An 18,662-nucleotide genomic window follows, 5' to 3' on the forward strand; every position below is an offset into this window, starting at 1 on the left:
GGCTTGGTGTCAATGTACATTGTCCATCGTGTGTGTAAGATATTGCTGGTGTGCGGGGATCACTGGTCGGTGCGGACTCGGTGCGCCAAAGGTCCTGTTTCCACGCTGTATCTCTAAACTAAACTATATTTGAAAAGAATTTTAAAGGCAATCTCATGCTTTGAGATGTTCCTGGTTTGAGAGAGGGACAATAGACATGCTGTCTTTCTTTATTCAAGCAGTCCTAGAGTCATGGTGTTGCACAGCACAGAAATGGCCATCTATACTATAATATCCATCTATACTAAACCCATTTGCCTGCATTAGGACCATGTCTGCATAGGAAGGAACTGCAGGTGCTGGTTAATAGCGAAGATAGACACAAAATGCCACAGTAACTTGGCAGGTCAGGCAACTACTCTGGAGAAAACGAATAGGTGACGTCTCGGGTCAGAACCAGCCCTCCTTCAGACTTAGTGTCAAGAAGGTTTCGGACCCAAAACGTCACCTATTCTTTTTCTCCAGAGACGCTGCCTGACCCGCTGACTTAGGACTGTATCCTGTGAAACTTTGTCATTATTTCTAGCCACACGTCAAGAGACAAAAGTGTTAAAATTGTCATATTTATTAATATTCTTCTTTGCGGCAGTCTAACAGGTTTGTGGATCCGTACTCACTCAATAGATAGCGTAACAAACAAAACAAAAAATGAAATTCAGCAAATGAAAATACTCCAATATTAGTGCAAGTTTAAACAAAAAGAAACAAACACTCCATTTTCAAAGACAGACACAAAATGCTGGAGTAACTCAGCGGGACAGGCAGCATCTCTGGAGTGAAGGAATGGGTGACGTTTTGGGTCGAGACCCTTCTTCAGACTTCAGACTGAAGAAGGGTTCCAACCCAAAACGTCACCTATTCCTTTTTTTTCTCCAGAGATGCTGCCTGAGTCGCTGAGTTACTCCAGCACTTTGTGTCTTTTTCCACAATGGCCTTGCTGACCTACTCTGATAATTATATCAACCCCATCTGTGGTGGTAATCATTTCAAGGGAAGATAATACTGGTACCCAATCTTATACAGAATTCAGTTACAGATTAAAAATCTGACTGGAATATACGCCAGGATCTTTCTTGAAAGAGTTAAGGGCCTGTCTCACTTTCACGACCTAATTCACGACCTCTGCCGAGTTTGCCCTTGACTCATACTCGCAGCATGGTCGTCACGAGGTCGTAGGAGATCGTAGGTAGGTCGTAGCAGGCCGTGATCCTAGTCGTAGGTACTCGTGGCATCAAGTAGGTCGGGGTGTTTTTTCTAGCCTGATGAAAAATATCCACGTGTAAAAAAGGTTGTAAATTAGGTTGTGAAAGTGGGACAGGCCCTTTAAGCAGTCGTGGCCAGTTCCTGTCAACCCCACAATAAACAGTTTTTTTTAACTTCCCCGTTGAACTGCTAATCGCACTCAGACACAGTGGCGAGTTATGGATGAAAGAGAGAAAGATATTGGAAATTCAAAAAATATAAAGCAAAATTGTTAGAAGCAGGTAGTCAGGATGCAAGGTCTGGATGAAGAATTAATCTTTCAGGCCGATGACCTTTTACTGAAGCAGATTTGGTGAAAGTTCATAGATCTTCAATAATAACTCTCTCTTTTACTCTCCCGGCAACAGCGTGATGTCTTTACACATTTGCAGAGATGTATTTTCAGCTTTTCAAGATCGGGATGATGCGCCACTGGGCGAGAGGAAATGTCACACTGGGAAAATAAGTACTGACAGCTTATTTATCCCAGTCGTCGGCCTTCTGTGGCCAGGCTGATGGAGTTTAATTTGGCGTCCACTTGTGAAGCCCAGCAGTGCGGACAAATACCCGTCTGTAAAATGCAATGCGTTATATTTGAGGAAGGACATTATTGCCATAGAGGGAGTGCAGAGACGGTTCACCAGACTGATTCCTGGGATGTCAGGACTGTCTTATGAAGAAAGACTGAATAGACTTGGTTTATACTCTCTAGAATTTAGAAGATTGAGAGGGGATCTTATAGAAACTTACAAAATTCTTAAGGGGTTGGACAGGCTAGATGCAGGAAGATTGTTCCCGATGTTAGGGAAGTCCAGGACAAGGGGTCACAGCTTAAGGATAAAGGGGAAATCCTTTAAAACCGAGATGAGAAGAACTTTTTTTCACGCAGAGAGTGGTGAATCTCTGGAACTCTCTGCCACAGAGGGTAGTTTGAGGCCAGTTCATTGGCTATATTTAAGAGGGAGTTAGATGTGGCCCTTGTGGCTAAGGGGATCAGGGGTATGGAGAGAAGGCAGGTACGGGATACTGAGTTGGATGATCAGCCATGATCATATTGAATGGCGGTGCAGGCTCGAAGGGCCGAATGGCCTACTCCTGCACCTAATTTCTATGTTTCTATGTTTCTATTTGCAGATCCAAAACCCTCTCCCAGCCTCAAGCATGAAATGGGCACCAAGGACTGGAGCAACTCAGCGGGCCAGGCAGCAACCCTGGAGAACATGGGATAGGGGACGCCTCGGGTCGGAATCCTTTGCCCACACGACTGGGACCCTCCCCGACCCGAGGACGGCACGGTGGCGCGGCAGTAGAGCTGCTGCCTTACTGTGCCAGAGTCCTGGGTTCGATCCTGACCGCGGGTGTTTGTCTGTATGGAGTTTGTACATTTTTCCTGTGACCTGTGTGGGTTTTATCCAGGATACCCAGTTTCCTCCCACACTTCAATGAAGCACAGGTTTGCAGGTTAATCAGCTTCGGTATGATTGTAAACTTGTCCCTCGTGTGCATAGGATGGTATTAGTGTGCAGGGATCGCTGGTCGGGGCGGACTCGATGGGCCAAAGGGCCTGTTTCTTCGCTGTATCTCCAAACTAAACTAAACTAAAACTAAACCTGGTTGTCACTTTGTGCACGGCATGTTTGCACAGAAGGCCATGTGAAAATGCGATTAATCCGTGTAAGTGATTGTGACTGTGGGGTCAGTGTTGCCCATGGCAACGGGGATAAAACATGAGGCAATTATCATGCAGAAAAATTTCTTCTCTAAGAAGGGAGTGAATCCCAGAAATGTTCTATCCTGGAGGGAGTTGGAGGAGAGATCATTAGAAACATTTCCGCTGGAGAAAGATAAATGATCCAAAGATTGAGGATTTAAGAGTCTCGTTTACAGTGTTGAAAAAAGGGCCCTTTGGCCCACCAAGTCCATGCTGTCAAACGGACACCTGTACACCAGTTCTATGTTATCCCAGTTTTGGATTTGCACACTAGGGGCAGTTTACGGAGGCCAATTAACCTACAAACGTGCACGACTTTGGAATGTGGGAGGAAACTGGAGAAAAACCCAACGTGCAAACTCCACGCTGACAGCAGCCGAGGTCAGGATCGAAGCTGGGTCTCTGGCACCACGAGGCAGCAACTCTACCGCTGCACCGCCTTATGTGGGGAAATGGGATAGACAGGGAGTTGTGGTCAACATATACCTGCCATGATCTTATTGAATGGTGGAGCAGGCTGGAGTGGATTTGTGGCTTACTCCTGTCCATAGAAACATAGAAAATAGGTGCAGAAGGAGGCCATCGGCCCTTCGAGCCATTCATTGTGATCATGGCTGATCGTCCCCAATCAATAACCCGTGCCTGCCTTTTCCCCATATCCCTTGATTCCATTAGCCCCTAGAGCTCTATCTAACTCTCTCCTTAAATCCATCCAGCGATTTGGCCTCCACTGCCCTCTGTGGCAGGGAATTCCCCAAATTCACAACTCTCTGGGTGAAAAAGTTTTTTCTCACCTCAGTCTTAAATGGCCCCTTTATTCTAAGTCTCTGGCCCCTGGTTCTGGACTCGCCCAACATTGGGAACATTTTTCCTGCATCTAGCTAGTCCAGTCCTTTTATAATTTTATATGTTTCTACAAGATCCTTCCTCATCCTTCTAAACTGCAGTGAATACAAGCCTAGTCTTTTCAATCTTTCCTCGATAGTCCCGCCATCCCAGGTATCAATCTCGTGAACCTACGCTGCACTGCCTCAATCACAAGGATGTCCTTCCTCAATGTTCCTTTGTGTTCTTGCCCCCAGTCCTAAGTATGAATTCATGTTGAGGAGCGACTTTGTCCGCGCCCGTTATGTGGTGACTATTTGCATACCTATGGTATTGTATGCAAAACAAAGAATTCCACTGTGACTTGTCACATAACAATATAGTATCCTTCATTCATTCATTCAATCAATCATTAATTAATTAATTAATTCATTCATATCTATCAGAAATATTTACAAATATTTATTGGGTATGATGAAGGCTCCAGATCTGAAACGTCACCTGTCCTTTCCCTCCCCAGATACTTTAGAGATACAGACGTGGAAACTCGTACTTTGGACAACCGACTCTGCGCCGGCCATCAATCACCCCATACACTAGCACTATCCTACACACTAGGGACAATTTACAATTTGCCCAATTAACCTACAAACCTGTACCTCTTAGGAGTGTGGGAGGAAACCGGAGCACTCAGAGGAAACCCACGCAGGCTACAGGGAGAACATACAGACTCCATATAGACAGCACCCGTAGTCAGGATCGAACCCAGGACCCTGCCGCTGGAAGGCAACAACTCTACCGCTGCGCCACCATGCCGCCCTTGCTGCCTGACCCGTAGAGTTCCTTTGTGTTTTTGCTCAAGATTCCAGCACCTGCAGTTTCTTCCTGGATATTAAAAGTAATACACAAACTATTATAATAATAACCATTTAAAAGGCTAAAATGTAATGTATCTGTGATGGGTGGTGAATCTGCGGAATTCATTGCCACAGAAGTCTGGAAGCCAAGTCAATGGTCTGAGATAGATAGATTCTTGATTAGTACAGGCGTCAGGGGTTGTGTGGAGAAGGCAGCAGAATGGGGTTGAGAGGGAGAGATAGATCAGCCCTGATTGAATGGCAGAGTAGACATGATGGGCCGAATGGCCAACTTCTGCTCCTTTCACGATATATTCCAGCTTGGTTTGCAGGCATCTGGATGGGGAAATATTTGCTGTGCATTTTATCAGTGTGAAGTCAGGACAAACATACCTGTGATAAGATCTTGTTATCTTCCAGAAACTTGACTTTGTTTTCCAGTTGTCTGACGTAGACTGAAGCAGAATCTGCAAAAAGAGCAACACAGGAATAAGGAATGATGATTAATGGAGATCTGCTGGGTGAGACTCGTCACCTCATCATGCACTGCGAGCATAGAAGGAGGCGGCCATTCAGCCCATCGAGCCTGTTCTACTATTTAATATGATCATGGTTGATCAGCCATATTCATTGCCCTGTTCCAACTATTCCCCCCCTATCCTTGGTCTCTCTTGCACTAAGAAAAATATCTAGCTCCTTGTTGAAGCCACTTAACGATTTGGTATTCCTGTCCTAGGGAATTTTGCAGGATCGCTAGGAAGGAAAATAAATCTTCCCCATATCATGTTGAAGATATGGTAGCATGGTGGCACAGCGGTAGAGTTGCTACCTTGCAGCGCCAGGGACCCAGCTTCGATCCTGACCACGGGTTCTGTCTGTCCGTAGTTTGTGCGTTCTACCCGTGACCTGTGTGGGTTTTCTCCAGGTCCCCGGTTTCCTCCCACACTCCAAAGACATACAGGTTTGTGGATTAATTTTGGTTTGGTAATATTGTTAAATTGTCCCTATTATGTGTAGGATAGTGTATGGGGATCGCTGGTCAGCATGGACTCGTTGGGCTGAAGGGCCTGTTTCTGTGTTGTATCTCTAAACCAAACTAAACTAAACCATGTTCATTGCCAGCTTCCCTCCCTTATCCTTGGTCTCTCTGGCACTAAGAAAAATATCCAGCTCCTTCTTGAATCCACTTAACAATTTAGTATTCCTGTCCGAGAGAATTTTACAGGTTCACCATTTTCTAGGAAGAAACTAAATCTTCCTCATATCAGTTTGAAATAGCTCACCCTGTATCCTTACACTGTAGCCCAGGGACCCGAAAAATTGGAAATGTCCTTCCTGCAATTGATCCGTCCAGTCTTATACGTAAATGCACAGAATCCTTTGCCCAGAGTGGGGGAATCAAGAACCAGAGGACATAGGTTTAAACCGAAGATAGGCACAAAATGCTGGAGTAACTCAGTGGGCCAGGCAGCATCTCTGGAGAGTAGAAATGGGTGACGTTTCAGGTCAAGAACCTTCTTAAGATGAGGGGGGAAACATTTCACAGGAACCTGATGCGTAACTTTGTTTCACAAAGGGGGTTGGGTGTATGGAAGGAGCTGCCAGAGGAGGTAGTTGAGGCAATGCTTAAGAAACATTTGGACATGTACATGGAGAGGGCAGGTTTAGAAGGATAGGGGCCAAACGCAGGCATGTGGGGGTTTGACTCATAGAGTCATTTTCACTCATAGAGTCATACAGTGTGGAAACAGGGGTTTGTTGGTTGGCATGGGAAACCAACAAACCCCTGTTTTCCACACTGTATGACTCTATGAGTGAAAATGTATTCTGCACTTGCTGCCTGTTCAGATCATCATGACCCAATGCAAGGCTGCCAAGATGAAGCAAGTTCAACATAACTTGGCACCAGTGCATATCTTGTCATATCTCTTCACAGAAAACAGCTTATACCAACCTTTGCAATGTGGCTGCAGGGTAAATAATCTATGATAGGAACGGCTGGGCTGCACAAAGAGCACCTCCCAATCCCGTGATCTAGAAGGACAAAGGCAACAGGCACTTGGAAACATTGCTTCCTACAGCCTCCCTCCAAGTGACACCACAATATATTGTAGTTCCTTCATTGTCACTGGCTTTAAACACAATTCCCTTCCTGTCAGCACTTTAGTCTACACAAAAAAGCTGGAGAAACTCAGCGGGTGCAGCAGCATCTATGGAGCGAAGGAAATAGGCAACGTTTCGGGCCGAAACGTTGCCTATTTCCTTCGCTCCATAGATGCTGCTGCACCCGCTAAGTTTCTCCAGCTTTTTTGTGTAACCTTCGATTCTCCAGCATCTGCAGTTCCCTCTTAAGCACTTTAGTCTAGTTTTGTTTAGAGATACAGCGCGGAAAAAGGCCCTTTGGCCTACCGAGTCCACACTGGCCAGCGATCCCCGCACATTAACACTATCCTCCACATATTAGGGACAATTTACATTCACACCAAGCCAATTAACCTACGACCCTGTACGTCTTTGGAGTGTGGGAGGAAACCGAAGGTCTAGGAGAAAAAAAACACGCAGAGCGTACAAACTCAGTACAGACAAGCACCCGTAGTCTGCAAGCGCTGTAAGGCAGCAACTCTACCACTGCACCACCGTGCCACCCAAATAGTGGGAACATCGTTATCAGAAGGCGTTCCACCATCGTTTTCTCAAGGACATTTGGAGGTGGGCAATAATTGCCAGAGCCCCAAAAAATTAATGACATATAGCACAAGAAGGATAGCAATGATTTTCACTGAGATGTAAGAGAATACAAGATGGGTTCGAAGCACTGAAGCTTATTGGAAACTTACGAAAAGATGAGCTTGGAAATAATACTTGAGTATGAGTGATTATGAATTGGGGCAAAGATAAATATTTGCATCATCTGCTATGTAGCAGCATATTAATCTTCACTGCAGTAAGATTAATGGGTCTCGTAGTTTGTGACAGTAAATACAGATAAACTGCAGTTTGTTTTTGCAAGTTTGGGAGAAATTTGTCCTTCGGTGCAGGTGCTAAGTATGTGATTTTGTGGTGATTGCATATTATAATCTATTTCAAAAATTCAAAAAAAAGCTCTGCGACGCATGGATTAATACAACGGCCAATTTCGCAACAGGGTTGGGTTGGGTTGTGCAATTGTTGGAAGTTGTTCTGAGCTCCTGTCATTTGTTATTATATTGGCAAGACAGAGGTTGTTTCAAGAAAAAAACTTGGTGCAAGGAGCAGCATTATAATGACTAATGTGTAGGGAGGATGCTGGTTTAAACGGAAGACAGACACAAAGAACCGGAATAACTCCGCGGGTCAGGCAGCATCTCTGGAGAAAAGGAATAGGTGACGTTTTGCAGGGCTGCCAACATTGGGTGAGGGTTGACAGTGAGAAATTGCGAGGCAGTGCAGGGAGCTTTTGCATTTTTCAGCTTGAAATTGTGCAATCTGGTGCATACTGTAGCGAGTGTTTTAGAAACATAGAAATTAGGTGCAGGAGTTGGCCATTCGGCCCTTCGAGCCTGCACCGCCATTTAATATGATCATGGCTGATCATCCAACTCAGTATCCCGTACCTGCCTTCTCTCCATACCCTCTGATCCCCTTGGCCACAAGGGCCACATCTAACTCCCTCTTAAATATAGCCAATGAACTGGCCTCAACTACCCTCTGTGGCAGAGAGTTCCAGAGATTCACCACTCTCTGTGTGAAAACTTACACTTGAATCCAACATTTATGCTTTAAATTGGATTAGGTATGAATAAGGTTAGGCTAGATTACATTCCTAATTACATTCCACAGTAGTGTCAGGTTCTGATCAACAGGTGCAGCACATGGATGACCTTAGTATATTCATGAATGGAAATCAGATTATACTTCATGCTCTTATGCATATATGTATATGCAAATATGTTCGCACTGACCAGCAATCTACCATAAACCATTTCTATCCGACACGCCAGAGACAATTTACAGAAGCCAATTCAGCCTGCACTTCTTTCCGATGTTGGAGAAACCGGAAATCCGGAGAAAACCCATGTAGTCATAGGGAAGAATGTACAAAATCTGTACAGACAGCACCCGTAGTCAGGATCAAATCTGGGTCTGTAGTGCTGCAACTCTACCGCTGCGCCACCGTGCCACCCCATTAAATTATTTTTCCTGTTATATATTTATTATGGTGTCACGTCAATAAAGATAAACACATGATTCTGATTTCTGCCCTTAGTTGGATAACACACGTCTCAGGTCATTGTGTTTTACATCTATATGGCTGGTTTTCAACCTCTTCAGTCTGAAGGTCTCGACCCAAAACATCCCCCATTCTTTCCCTCCAGAGATGCTGCCTGCCCCGCTGAGTTATTCCAGCTTTTTGTGTCTATCTTCAGTTTAAACCAGCGCCTGCAGTTCCTTCCTACACTCTTTGTTAAGCAAAACAGGTTCTATTCTCATAATATTATTCACCTCAACTAAGTATTTTCTTCACCTCCGTTGCTGCAGAGAATATATCCCAGATATCAAATCTTTCTTCAAAGTGAAAAAAAAATCCAGCCCAGCCAACATCTTCATCAATTGCCCAGGATCCTCTCCAGAGCAATTGCACCCTTTCTACAATGTGTCATAGCCTGACAGCGCGGAAACAGGCCCTTCACACCAACTTGTCCATGCAGATCAAGATGCCCCATCTAATCTAGTCCCATTTATCCGCATTAGGCCCATATCACTTTCAACTTTTCCTGTCTACGTACCTGTCCAAATGTCTTTTAAATGCTGTCATTTTACCTGCCTACTTCCCCAGGCAGCTTGTTCCACATACCCACCATCCTCTGTGTGAAAATGTTGTCCCTCAGGTTCCTATTAAATCGTTCCTCTCTCACTTTTAACCAGGAGTGTCAAACTCATTTTGGGTCACGGGTTGGATTGGACAAAATGCGACTTCATGCGGGCCGGATCAGTTGTGCACGCGCAAACGCACCCTTTCCATTAATAAACCATTTGAAATCGAACATTAGCAGACACAATGTAGTAACTGTAGGCTACACAACTGCACCTAATTTTATTAGCCTGCTTCCAACAATCAAACTCACACAATGAACACAGTCAGCCTCTAATTTGTATTGGTGATTGAAGTGAGGGTGTGTGAGGGTGTGAGAGTGTGTGTGAGGGTGTGTGTTAGGGTGTGTGTGAGGGTGTGTGAGGGTGTGAGAGTGTGTGTGAGGGTGTGTCAGTATGTGTGAGTGTGTGTGTCAGTGTGAAGGAGAGTGTGTATCAGTGTGTGTAAGGTTGTGTGAGTGTATGTGCGAGGGTGTGTTAGTGTGTGTCAGAATGTATGTGTGTGGGTGTGTGCCTGTATGTGTGAGAGAGTGTGTGAGAGTGTGTGAGCCAGGGTGTGTATCAGTGTGTGTCAGATTATGTGTGAGAGTGTGTGTTAGTGAAGCGCCAACAACACCCGGAGCGAGCGGACATTCGGAGACTTGGTGATGTCCGGGAAGCGATTCCCTCTCTTTGTGATCAGCGTGAGAATGTCATGAAATGCGTGATTCTCACGTGATTCTCACGCTCAATGCGTGAGAGTTGGCAGCCATGCGTTTCGGGTCGAGACCCTTCTTCTGATGACCCACCTTTTCTGCAGAGATGCTGTCAGACCCGCTGAGGTGCTCCAGCTCTTTGTGTCTATCTTCATTATAATGACTAATGGTCTATCGTAACACCTGTCCCATTGGGTCAGGAAATTTGCCCCCCCCCCCGTTAAGAGAGTAACATAGGATTTATAAATCAAAAAGATGGGTGAGAGAGGTCTGAACTGAACACTCCCAACAGTATCTGCATTTTCTTCCAACACAGATATGCAGGCAAATGTGATGAGTGTAGATGGATGACATGGTCGCCATTGATGTGGTCGGTGGAAGTGGCCATTTCTATGCTGTCCAACTCTATACACCATATCTGACCAACCGCAGCTCTCGCCCCTTACAAACGTTTTGTCCGAACACCACTGCGACTTTATACTTCAATGCCCCAGGGGTGACAAAAGTTTCATACCAGTTAAGATTAGATTAGTTTATTGTCATGTGTATTGTGAAAGGTACAGAGAAAATGTGTAGGAAGGAAAAGTAGATGCCTGGTTATACTGAAGACAGACACAAAATAGACAATAGACAATAGATCAGGAGTAGGCCATTCGGCCCTTCGAGCCAGCACCGCTCGTAAATGTTGAAGTCATTCAGCGGGTCAGGCGGCATCTCTGGAGAAAAAGAGGTGGTGTTTCGGGTCAGAACGCTTCGTCAGTCTGAATCGGTTCCAACCAGAAACATCACCTATCTACACAAGCCCCATTTTATTTATTTTTGTGGGGCGGATTTACTAGAATGCACCAAACACTGAGTGGTGAAATAAATGCTGGGAGTATTCGGCAGGTCGGACGGGCTTGCTCTGAACACACCAATACATGCACAGACACTGAACACGGTTTTTGAAAATCCCTTTTGTACAATGACGCATTAAACCTCAAATAAGCAGGACGGGGTGTGAAGTGGAGAAATGTTCCCAGTGATTCACAGAGCTGGGCTTTTGAAGAAACAGAAGTGTAGTAAACCACACCTCATGACTTGGCCATCATTATTCTTCCTTGCATAACAATTGTCAGTCTTTCCATTTTATATTACTGCCTTGTTGCTGGTGCCTGAGGCACAAATGCCTGGCATCGAGACAACACTGGAATAAAGGCAGCATTCTGCTGGAAGTGAAGCAACAGTGGCCTTGCCAATAGGGCTGTGGCACTCTAGCTGACCACAGAGCTTTCCTTCAAGAAAGATAAGATGCCCTTTCCATCAAGAAAGATGGAGCGGGTACAGAGAAGATTTACAAGGATGTTGCCAGGATCCCGTGGGTCTGAGCTACTGGGAGAGGCCGAGCAGGTTGGGACCCGAAATACCCGATGACACCAGATCACATCACTGAGGATGCATCCCACCGCATCTAGAAGATGTATATTTTTCACATCTGAGTGGTAATGTTTTTAAGCAAAGAGTGGTGGGTGGATGGAACGAGCTGCAAGAGGAGGTGGTTGAGGCAGGGACTATTGCAACGTTTAAGAAACAATTAGACAGGTACATGGATAGGACAGGTTCAGAGGGATATGGGCCAAAGGCAGGTAGGTGAGACTAGTGTAGATGGGACATGTTGGTGGGTGCGGACAAGTTAGGTCAAAGGGCCTGTTTCCAAGATATATGACTCATTGACTCTATGAACGGATGTAAAATACTGGAGTAACTCAGCGGGACAGGCCGCATCCCTGGAAAACATGGATAGGTGATGTATCGAGTCTGTACTTTTTAGAGATCAGGCTTTCTAGATATAGTGTGGAAACAGGCTATTCAGCCCATCGAGTCCGTGCTGACCAGCGGTCATCCTGTGACACTGACACTATCCTACACACTAGGGACTTTTTTTTTCCCACAACTTACCAAATCCAATTAACTTGCAAACCTGCACGTGTTTGAAATGTGGGAGGAAACCAGAGCACCCGGAGAAACTCACGCGGTCACAGGGAGAATGCGCAAACTCCATACAGACAGCACCCATAGTCAGGATCAAACCTGGGTCTCTGGTGCTGTAAGGCAGCAACTCTACCACTGCGCCACCGTGCCTCCCCTAAAGGCTCAGGACCCTTTTTCAGGTGAAAACAAGTTGGTGGCCAGAAACGTCACCTATTTGTTTTCTCCATAGCTGCTGCCTGAGCCTCTGAGTTACTCCAGCTTTTTGTGCCTGTCCTGGGATGGCAGGTTGATTTCCCAAAATAGGAGAGATTCAGTAGACTGGGGCCTGTGTTATTCCCCGTAAAGCGAAAAGAATGAGGAGCTTCATGTGAATAAGGAATTGCATTACACGCTGGTTGGTGTACATGACAATAAAAACTAATCTGATCTAATCTGTGTTTTAGAAAATAGGGTCAAAATGAAATTGAGATCTATGAGGTTTATAGAACTTGAGATTTAACATGTCCATTCACTGCACAACAGCAATCTGAGAGAAAGGGGAGCCCTGTGGTTCCGACATCAAATTACAGACTGTAAGAGGCCGCACACGTAGCTGCAGAACTCTTTGGCCAGGACATAATGTCCAATTATCTGCCACTTCAAGTAGTAAAAGAATAGTTACTAGCGTGGTTCCAAGGATGAGGGATTGCTGCATCAACTCTAAACCGGAGAAGCTATGGGCTGTTATCCTTGAGGCAAAGATGATTGTTATAAAGATATAAAAGGATGTTGGCTGGTTCAGACTTGGTATACAAATTGAAGCTATTACTCACTGGGGTGCTTGAAGCAGGAGAGGACCGCAGGATTGTAAACTACAGGCAAGAATTGCAAGGGAGAGATGGGAAGATTTTATTATTAAGAAAGAGCTGCAGATGCTGGAAAAATCGAAGGTAGACAAAAATGCTGGAGAAACTCAGCGGGTGAGGCAGCATCTATGGAGCGAAGGAATAGGTGGCGTTTCGGGTCGAGACCCTTCTTCAGACTGATGAGGGGGTGGGGGAGAAGAAGAAAGGAAGAGGCGGAGACATTGGGCTGTGGGAGAGCTGGGAAGGGGAGGGGAAGGAGGGAGAAAGTAAGGACTACCTGAAATTGGAGAAGTCAATGTTCATACTGCTGGGGGTTTTAACTACAAAAGCGAAATATGAGGTGCTGCTCCTTCAATTTGGTGTGGGACTCACTCTGGCCATGGAGGAGGCCCAGGACAGAAAGGTCGGATATGGAATGGGAGGGGGAGTTGAAGTGCTGGGTCACCGGGAGATCGGGTTGGTTAATGCGAACTGTGCGGAGGTGTTGGGCGAAGCGATCGCCAAGCCGGCGCTTGGTCTCACCGATGTAGAGCAGTTGACACCTGGAACAGCGGATGCAATAGAGGAGGTTAGAGGAGGTGCAGGTGAACCTCTGCCGCACCTGGAAAGACAGCTTGGGTCCTTGGATGGAGTCGAGGGGGGAGGTAAACTGACAAGTGTAGCATTTCCTGCGGTTGCAAGGGAAAGTACCAGGAGAGGGGGTGGTTTGGGTGGGACAAATTGACCAGTGAGTTACTGAGGGAGTGGTCTCTGCGGAAAGCTGAAAGGGGAGGAGATGGGAAGATGTGGCCAGTGGTGGGATCCAGTTGGAGGTGGTGAAAATGTCGGAGGATTATCTGTTGTATGTGTCAGCTGGTGGAGTGGAAGGTGAGGACAAGGGGGACTCTGTCCTTGTTATGAGTGGGGGGATGGGGAGTGAGAGCAGAGCTACGGGGTATAGAAGAGACCCTGGTGAGTGTCTCATCTATAGTTGAAGAGGGGAACCCCCGTTCCCTAAAGAATGAGGACATCTCCGATGCCCTGGTTTGGAACACCTCATCCTGGGTGCAGATGCGGCGTTGACGGAGGAATTGGGAGTAGGGGATGGAGTCCTTACAGGAAGCAGGGTGGGAAGAAGTGCAGTCCAGCTAGCCATGGGAGTCAGTGGGTTTGTAGTAGATGTCGGTCAGAAGTCTGTTACACGGGAGATTTTATTTTTTACACATAAGCTAATAATGATCTGGACTCATTGGCTTCTGGGTGGTGGAAGGAGGGAAATGATGGGAACTGAAATGCAAAGCTAAGGGAAAGAGTGAGGGAGTGGAGATTTGGGGATTCATTAGCAAAGAACGGCCACGGGCTCGATGCCACAAAATGCTGGAGTAACTCAACGGGGCAGGCAGCATCTCCGGAGAAATGGTATAGGTGACGTTTCGGGTCGAGACCCTACACAGAGCAGCCTGATGAAGGGTCTCGACACGCAACATCACCTATTCCGTTTCTCTAGAGATGCTGCCTGACCCGCTGAGTTATTCCAACGATTTGTGTCAACCTTTGGTGTACTCCAGCAAACCAGGTGGGGGAGACAGTTTAGTCGCCGGCTATCCGCCAATGGAACAGGTAGCACGGGATGACATGGTGCCCGTGTCCTGACCTGTTTGGCGCTGGTCGTATATATTTTTATATTTATCGTTACTGTATGTACATCGTTTGCTCTGTCAACCTTCATGTGAACAAGGAATTTCACTGCATCCCTGCACATACGACGATAACCTGATTTGAATCTGAGGTCTTTTAGGGGTTAATGGTTTTCAATGAGAAACCTGCATTGCCTGCTTGACGGAACGCCAGTGGAAAAGCCCCGTCTTCCTTTTTGTTTACCGTGACCTACTTAATGCGCCTCTCTACAAAAGAGTCTTGTCACTCCTTCTGCCCCATCCACTGGGCATGGAACGAGTTTCACCTCCTCCACTTTATTAAGCAATGGTTCCAAAACAGCTCACAGAAAATGCTACAGGAGATGTGGTGTCAGCTTGGATTTAACTCTCAATTAGGAATCAATGGGGCAGCTGGTGGAATGGAAATCTCCTTGGTCATTGTTAACCTGTGATGAGGTGCTGCTTCCAATAGGGGGTGGGGAAGCCCTCACAAGACCTTCACTCCCGTACCAATTACTGATCCTTCACTGGAACAGCAACGGTTCAAGGAGATTACTTTCCAGCATCTTCCCAAGACCACTGACGCTGAAAAGTAAATGTTTAAAAAGTCACTAACAGGCTGCAGTTTCAGCTAGTTCTAGAGACACAGCGCGGAAACAGGCCCTTCAAGCCCACCCAGTCTGAGCCGACCAGCGATCTCCATTACACAATACACTAGGAACAGTTTACAATTTTTACTGAAGCCGATTCACCTACAAACCAGTACGGCTTTGGACTGACTGGAGCACCTGGTGAAAACCCACGCAGTTCACGGGGAGAACATACAAACTCTGTACAGACACCCTTGGTCGGGATCGAACCTGGGTCTTTGGCTCTGTGAGGCAGCTACTCTACCGCTGCGCCACCGTGCCATCCAAAACTCAAAGCGCTGCAGTTTTAGCAACAAACCAACTCCCACTAAGCAAATTAGCCCGATTGAGAAAATTGATCAATTTGATTAGATTTGGATGGCCCTTTCACTTTACGTATAAAGGTGACAAGATGGAAGGTACCATGGTGAGCAAGGTACGGGGTGAGGAATTCAGAGGTTGTGAGTTCAAGTCTCGCCAGAGGCATCACACTGAGGTTTATTATTGTCACATGTATCAAAGTTTGTTTTGCATGCTGTCGAATCAAATCAGATAATACGCCACATAAACACAATCAAGCCAAACTTGTTCAATACAGTAGGTAGCGCAAAGGGAAGACCACATTGTGGAATATAGTTCTCAGCGTTGTAGCGCACCAGTTCCAGAGACAAAGTCCAATGTCCATAATGGGGTAGAGGTGAAATGGGACAGTAACCTAGCACATGGCAGGACCATTCAGAAACTTGATAAAAGAGGGGAAGAAGCTGTTCTGACTCTGGTGGTTCACACTTTTAAGCTTCTGTTTCTTCTGCCATTAGGAGCAGGGAGAAGAAGGAATGATCGGGGTGGGAAAAGGCTTTGATTATGTTGGCTGCTTTTCCGAGGCAGCGTAAAGTGTAGATGGTCCGCATTCTGTTGTGCTGCTGCATGTAAGAATTTTGTTGTTCAGATTAGTTTAGAGATACAGCACGGAAACAGGCCCTTCGGCCCACCGGGTCTGCGCCGACCAGCGATCCCCGCATATTAACACCATCCTATGCACACTGGGGACAATTTTTACATTTACCAACCCACTTTACCTACAAACCTACGTACGTCTTTGGAGTGTGGGAGAAAACCACGCAGGTCACGGAGAGAACATACAAACTCCGTACAGACAGCGCCCGTAGTCGGGATCGAACCTGGGTCTACGGTGCTGCAAGCGCTGTAAGGAAGCCACTGTACCGCTGCGCCACCATCATATATCTGGGACATACGACAATAAAACAGTCTTGACTTGACTCTTGGAGTCGATGGTGGGGAGTTTGGTATGTGCGATGGGCTGGGCCACGTCCAAGACTCTCTGCAATTTCTTGCTGTGTTGGGTAGAGCTGTTCCCACAGCAAACTGTGAGCTGGCATTTGATAAAAACTAATCGAGATGGATGTCGGGTTCTTGCAAAAACCCAAACTGTTTATGAATGTCTTTCAGACAAGGGAACATATCACGGTGATGCGGTGTGGCACACATGCGGGCCTTCGCAAGGCTGTAAGCGGCAGCTGGAGGTGGACACCAACTGTGCTGTTGCCACAGCTCACATCCGCTCCACACTGTGTGCAGATAAAATGCCTGTCAGTTTACCTCTTGTAACCCACTTATTTCATTCAGGATTTGGCTGAATCCATGTCAACAAAAGGGCGGCAAAGCGCCAGTCAGAAACTGACGATACTGTGTTGGATTTACAGCTAGTGGCAGAGAAAGAAAACTGTCAGAGGTAGCGGTAGAGTTGCTGCCTTGCATCTCCAGGGACCTGAGTTCGATCCTGTACAGAGTTTGTACTGGAGTTACTCCAGCCTTTTGTGTCTATCTTCTTGCGGGCAAGAGGTATGGCTCGGAGTTTAGCATGCGGACATAGTGTGAATGAATCGTAAGGCTAGCTGCCGACTAAAGGAGTTCAAGTTGTGCCCGTGAATTAGCTTTGTCGTTGGTCATGACCCAATCTGGGAATGAGACTGAACAATCAGCTCCACTGTACGCTCCGGGGGTCAGATGAGCAGATGCCAACATGATCACAGAGTCACAAGGACTGGAAAGAGGCTTAAATCCTGCTGCCTTCTAAGTGAATTACTTTAAGCCAGTTTCCTTTCACAGGCCTCACTTGATCAAAGTGAGAGGTAGACAAAAATGCTGGAGAAACTCAGCGGGTGTAGCAGCATCTATGGAGCGAAGGAAATAGGCAACGTTTCGGGACGAAACGTTGCCTATTTCCTTTGCTCCATAGATGCTGATGCACCCGCTGAGTTTCTCCAGCATTTTTGTCTACCTTCGATTTTCCAGCATCTGCAGTTCCTTCTTAAACAAAGTAAGAGGTTGTTTAGTCAGAGGCTAGTTATTCTGTGGAAACTCATTGCCACAGAGAGTTGTTGAGGCCAAGTCAGTGGATATTTTTTAAGGCAGAGATAGACAAATTCTTGATTAGAACGGGTGTCAAGGGGTTATGGGGAGAAGGCAGGAAAATGGGATTAGAGGGCAGAGATCAGCCATGCTTGAACGGCGGAGTAGACTCGATGGGCCGAATGGCCTAATTCTATTCCTATAATAGCCCATTGCGCCATCTGGGACGACAGATGGCGCAATGGGCTAAGTGTTCGGCTGGCGACCGGAAGGTAGCCGGTTCGAATCCCGCTTGGAGTGCATACTGTCGTTGTGTCCGTGGGGCAAGACACTTCACCCACCTTTGCCTGTGTGTAAATGTAATGTAATTATGTGAAGCACTTTGGGGTCAATGCAAGTTGACTAAAAATGTGCTATATAAATAAGATTATTATTATTATTATTATTATTATTATTATAACTTGTGAACTTGTTAACATGTGAATGTGCTTTTAGTGAGATTGGAAAGAAATCTGAGCATCAAAATTAAAAAAAAAAACAGATCCGAAGAAGGGTCCCGACCCAAACCTTTTTCTCCAGAGATAGACACGAAATGCTGGAGTAACTCAGCAGGTCAGGCAGCATCTCGGGAAAGAAGGAATGGGTGATGTTTCAGGTTGAGACCGTTCATTAGATCCGAAACGTCACCTATTCCTTCTCTCCAGAGATGCTGCCTGACCTGCTGAGTTACTCCAGCATTTTGTGACTATCGATGGTGTAAACCAGCCTCTGCAGTTCTTTGCTACACACCTCCAGAATTTTAACTTTATTTAGTTTTAGTTTTTGTTTCAGAGATATAGCGTGCGAAACAGGCCCTTCGACCCACACCACCCATTAATCACCCACCCGTACACTTGTTCTATGTCCTACGCACTGGGGACAATTTACAGAAGCCAATTAACCTACAAACCTGCACGTCTTTGGAATGTGGGAGGAAACCAGAGCACC

General features: G+C 46.1%; 1 protein-coding gene across 6 annotated transcripts in view; it reads right to left on the bottom strand.

The window, feature by feature from the left end:
* Positions 1-18,662, bottom strand: part of ccdc85ca (coiled-coil domain containing 85C, a) — a 191,762-nt gene that overhangs the window by 59,697 nt on the left and 113,403 nt on the right. For all 6 annotated transcript variants that reach the window (XM_055640111.1, XM_055640109.1, XM_055640107.1 and 3 more), the window contains exon 2: positions 5,068-5,141. In XM_055640111.1, coding sequence (XP_055496086.1) covers positions 5,068-5,141 — 74 coding nt within the window. The remainder of the gene's footprint in view (positions 1-5,067; positions 5,142-18,662) is intronic.

This window comes from Leucoraja erinacea, chromosome 9 (genome assembly GCF_028641065.1).
Source record: "Leucoraja erinacea ecotype New England chromosome 9, Leri_hhj_1, whole genome shotgun sequence".
NCBI lineage: Eukaryota > Metazoa > Chordata > Chondrichthyes > Rajiformes > Rajidae > Leucoraja > Leucoraja erinaceus.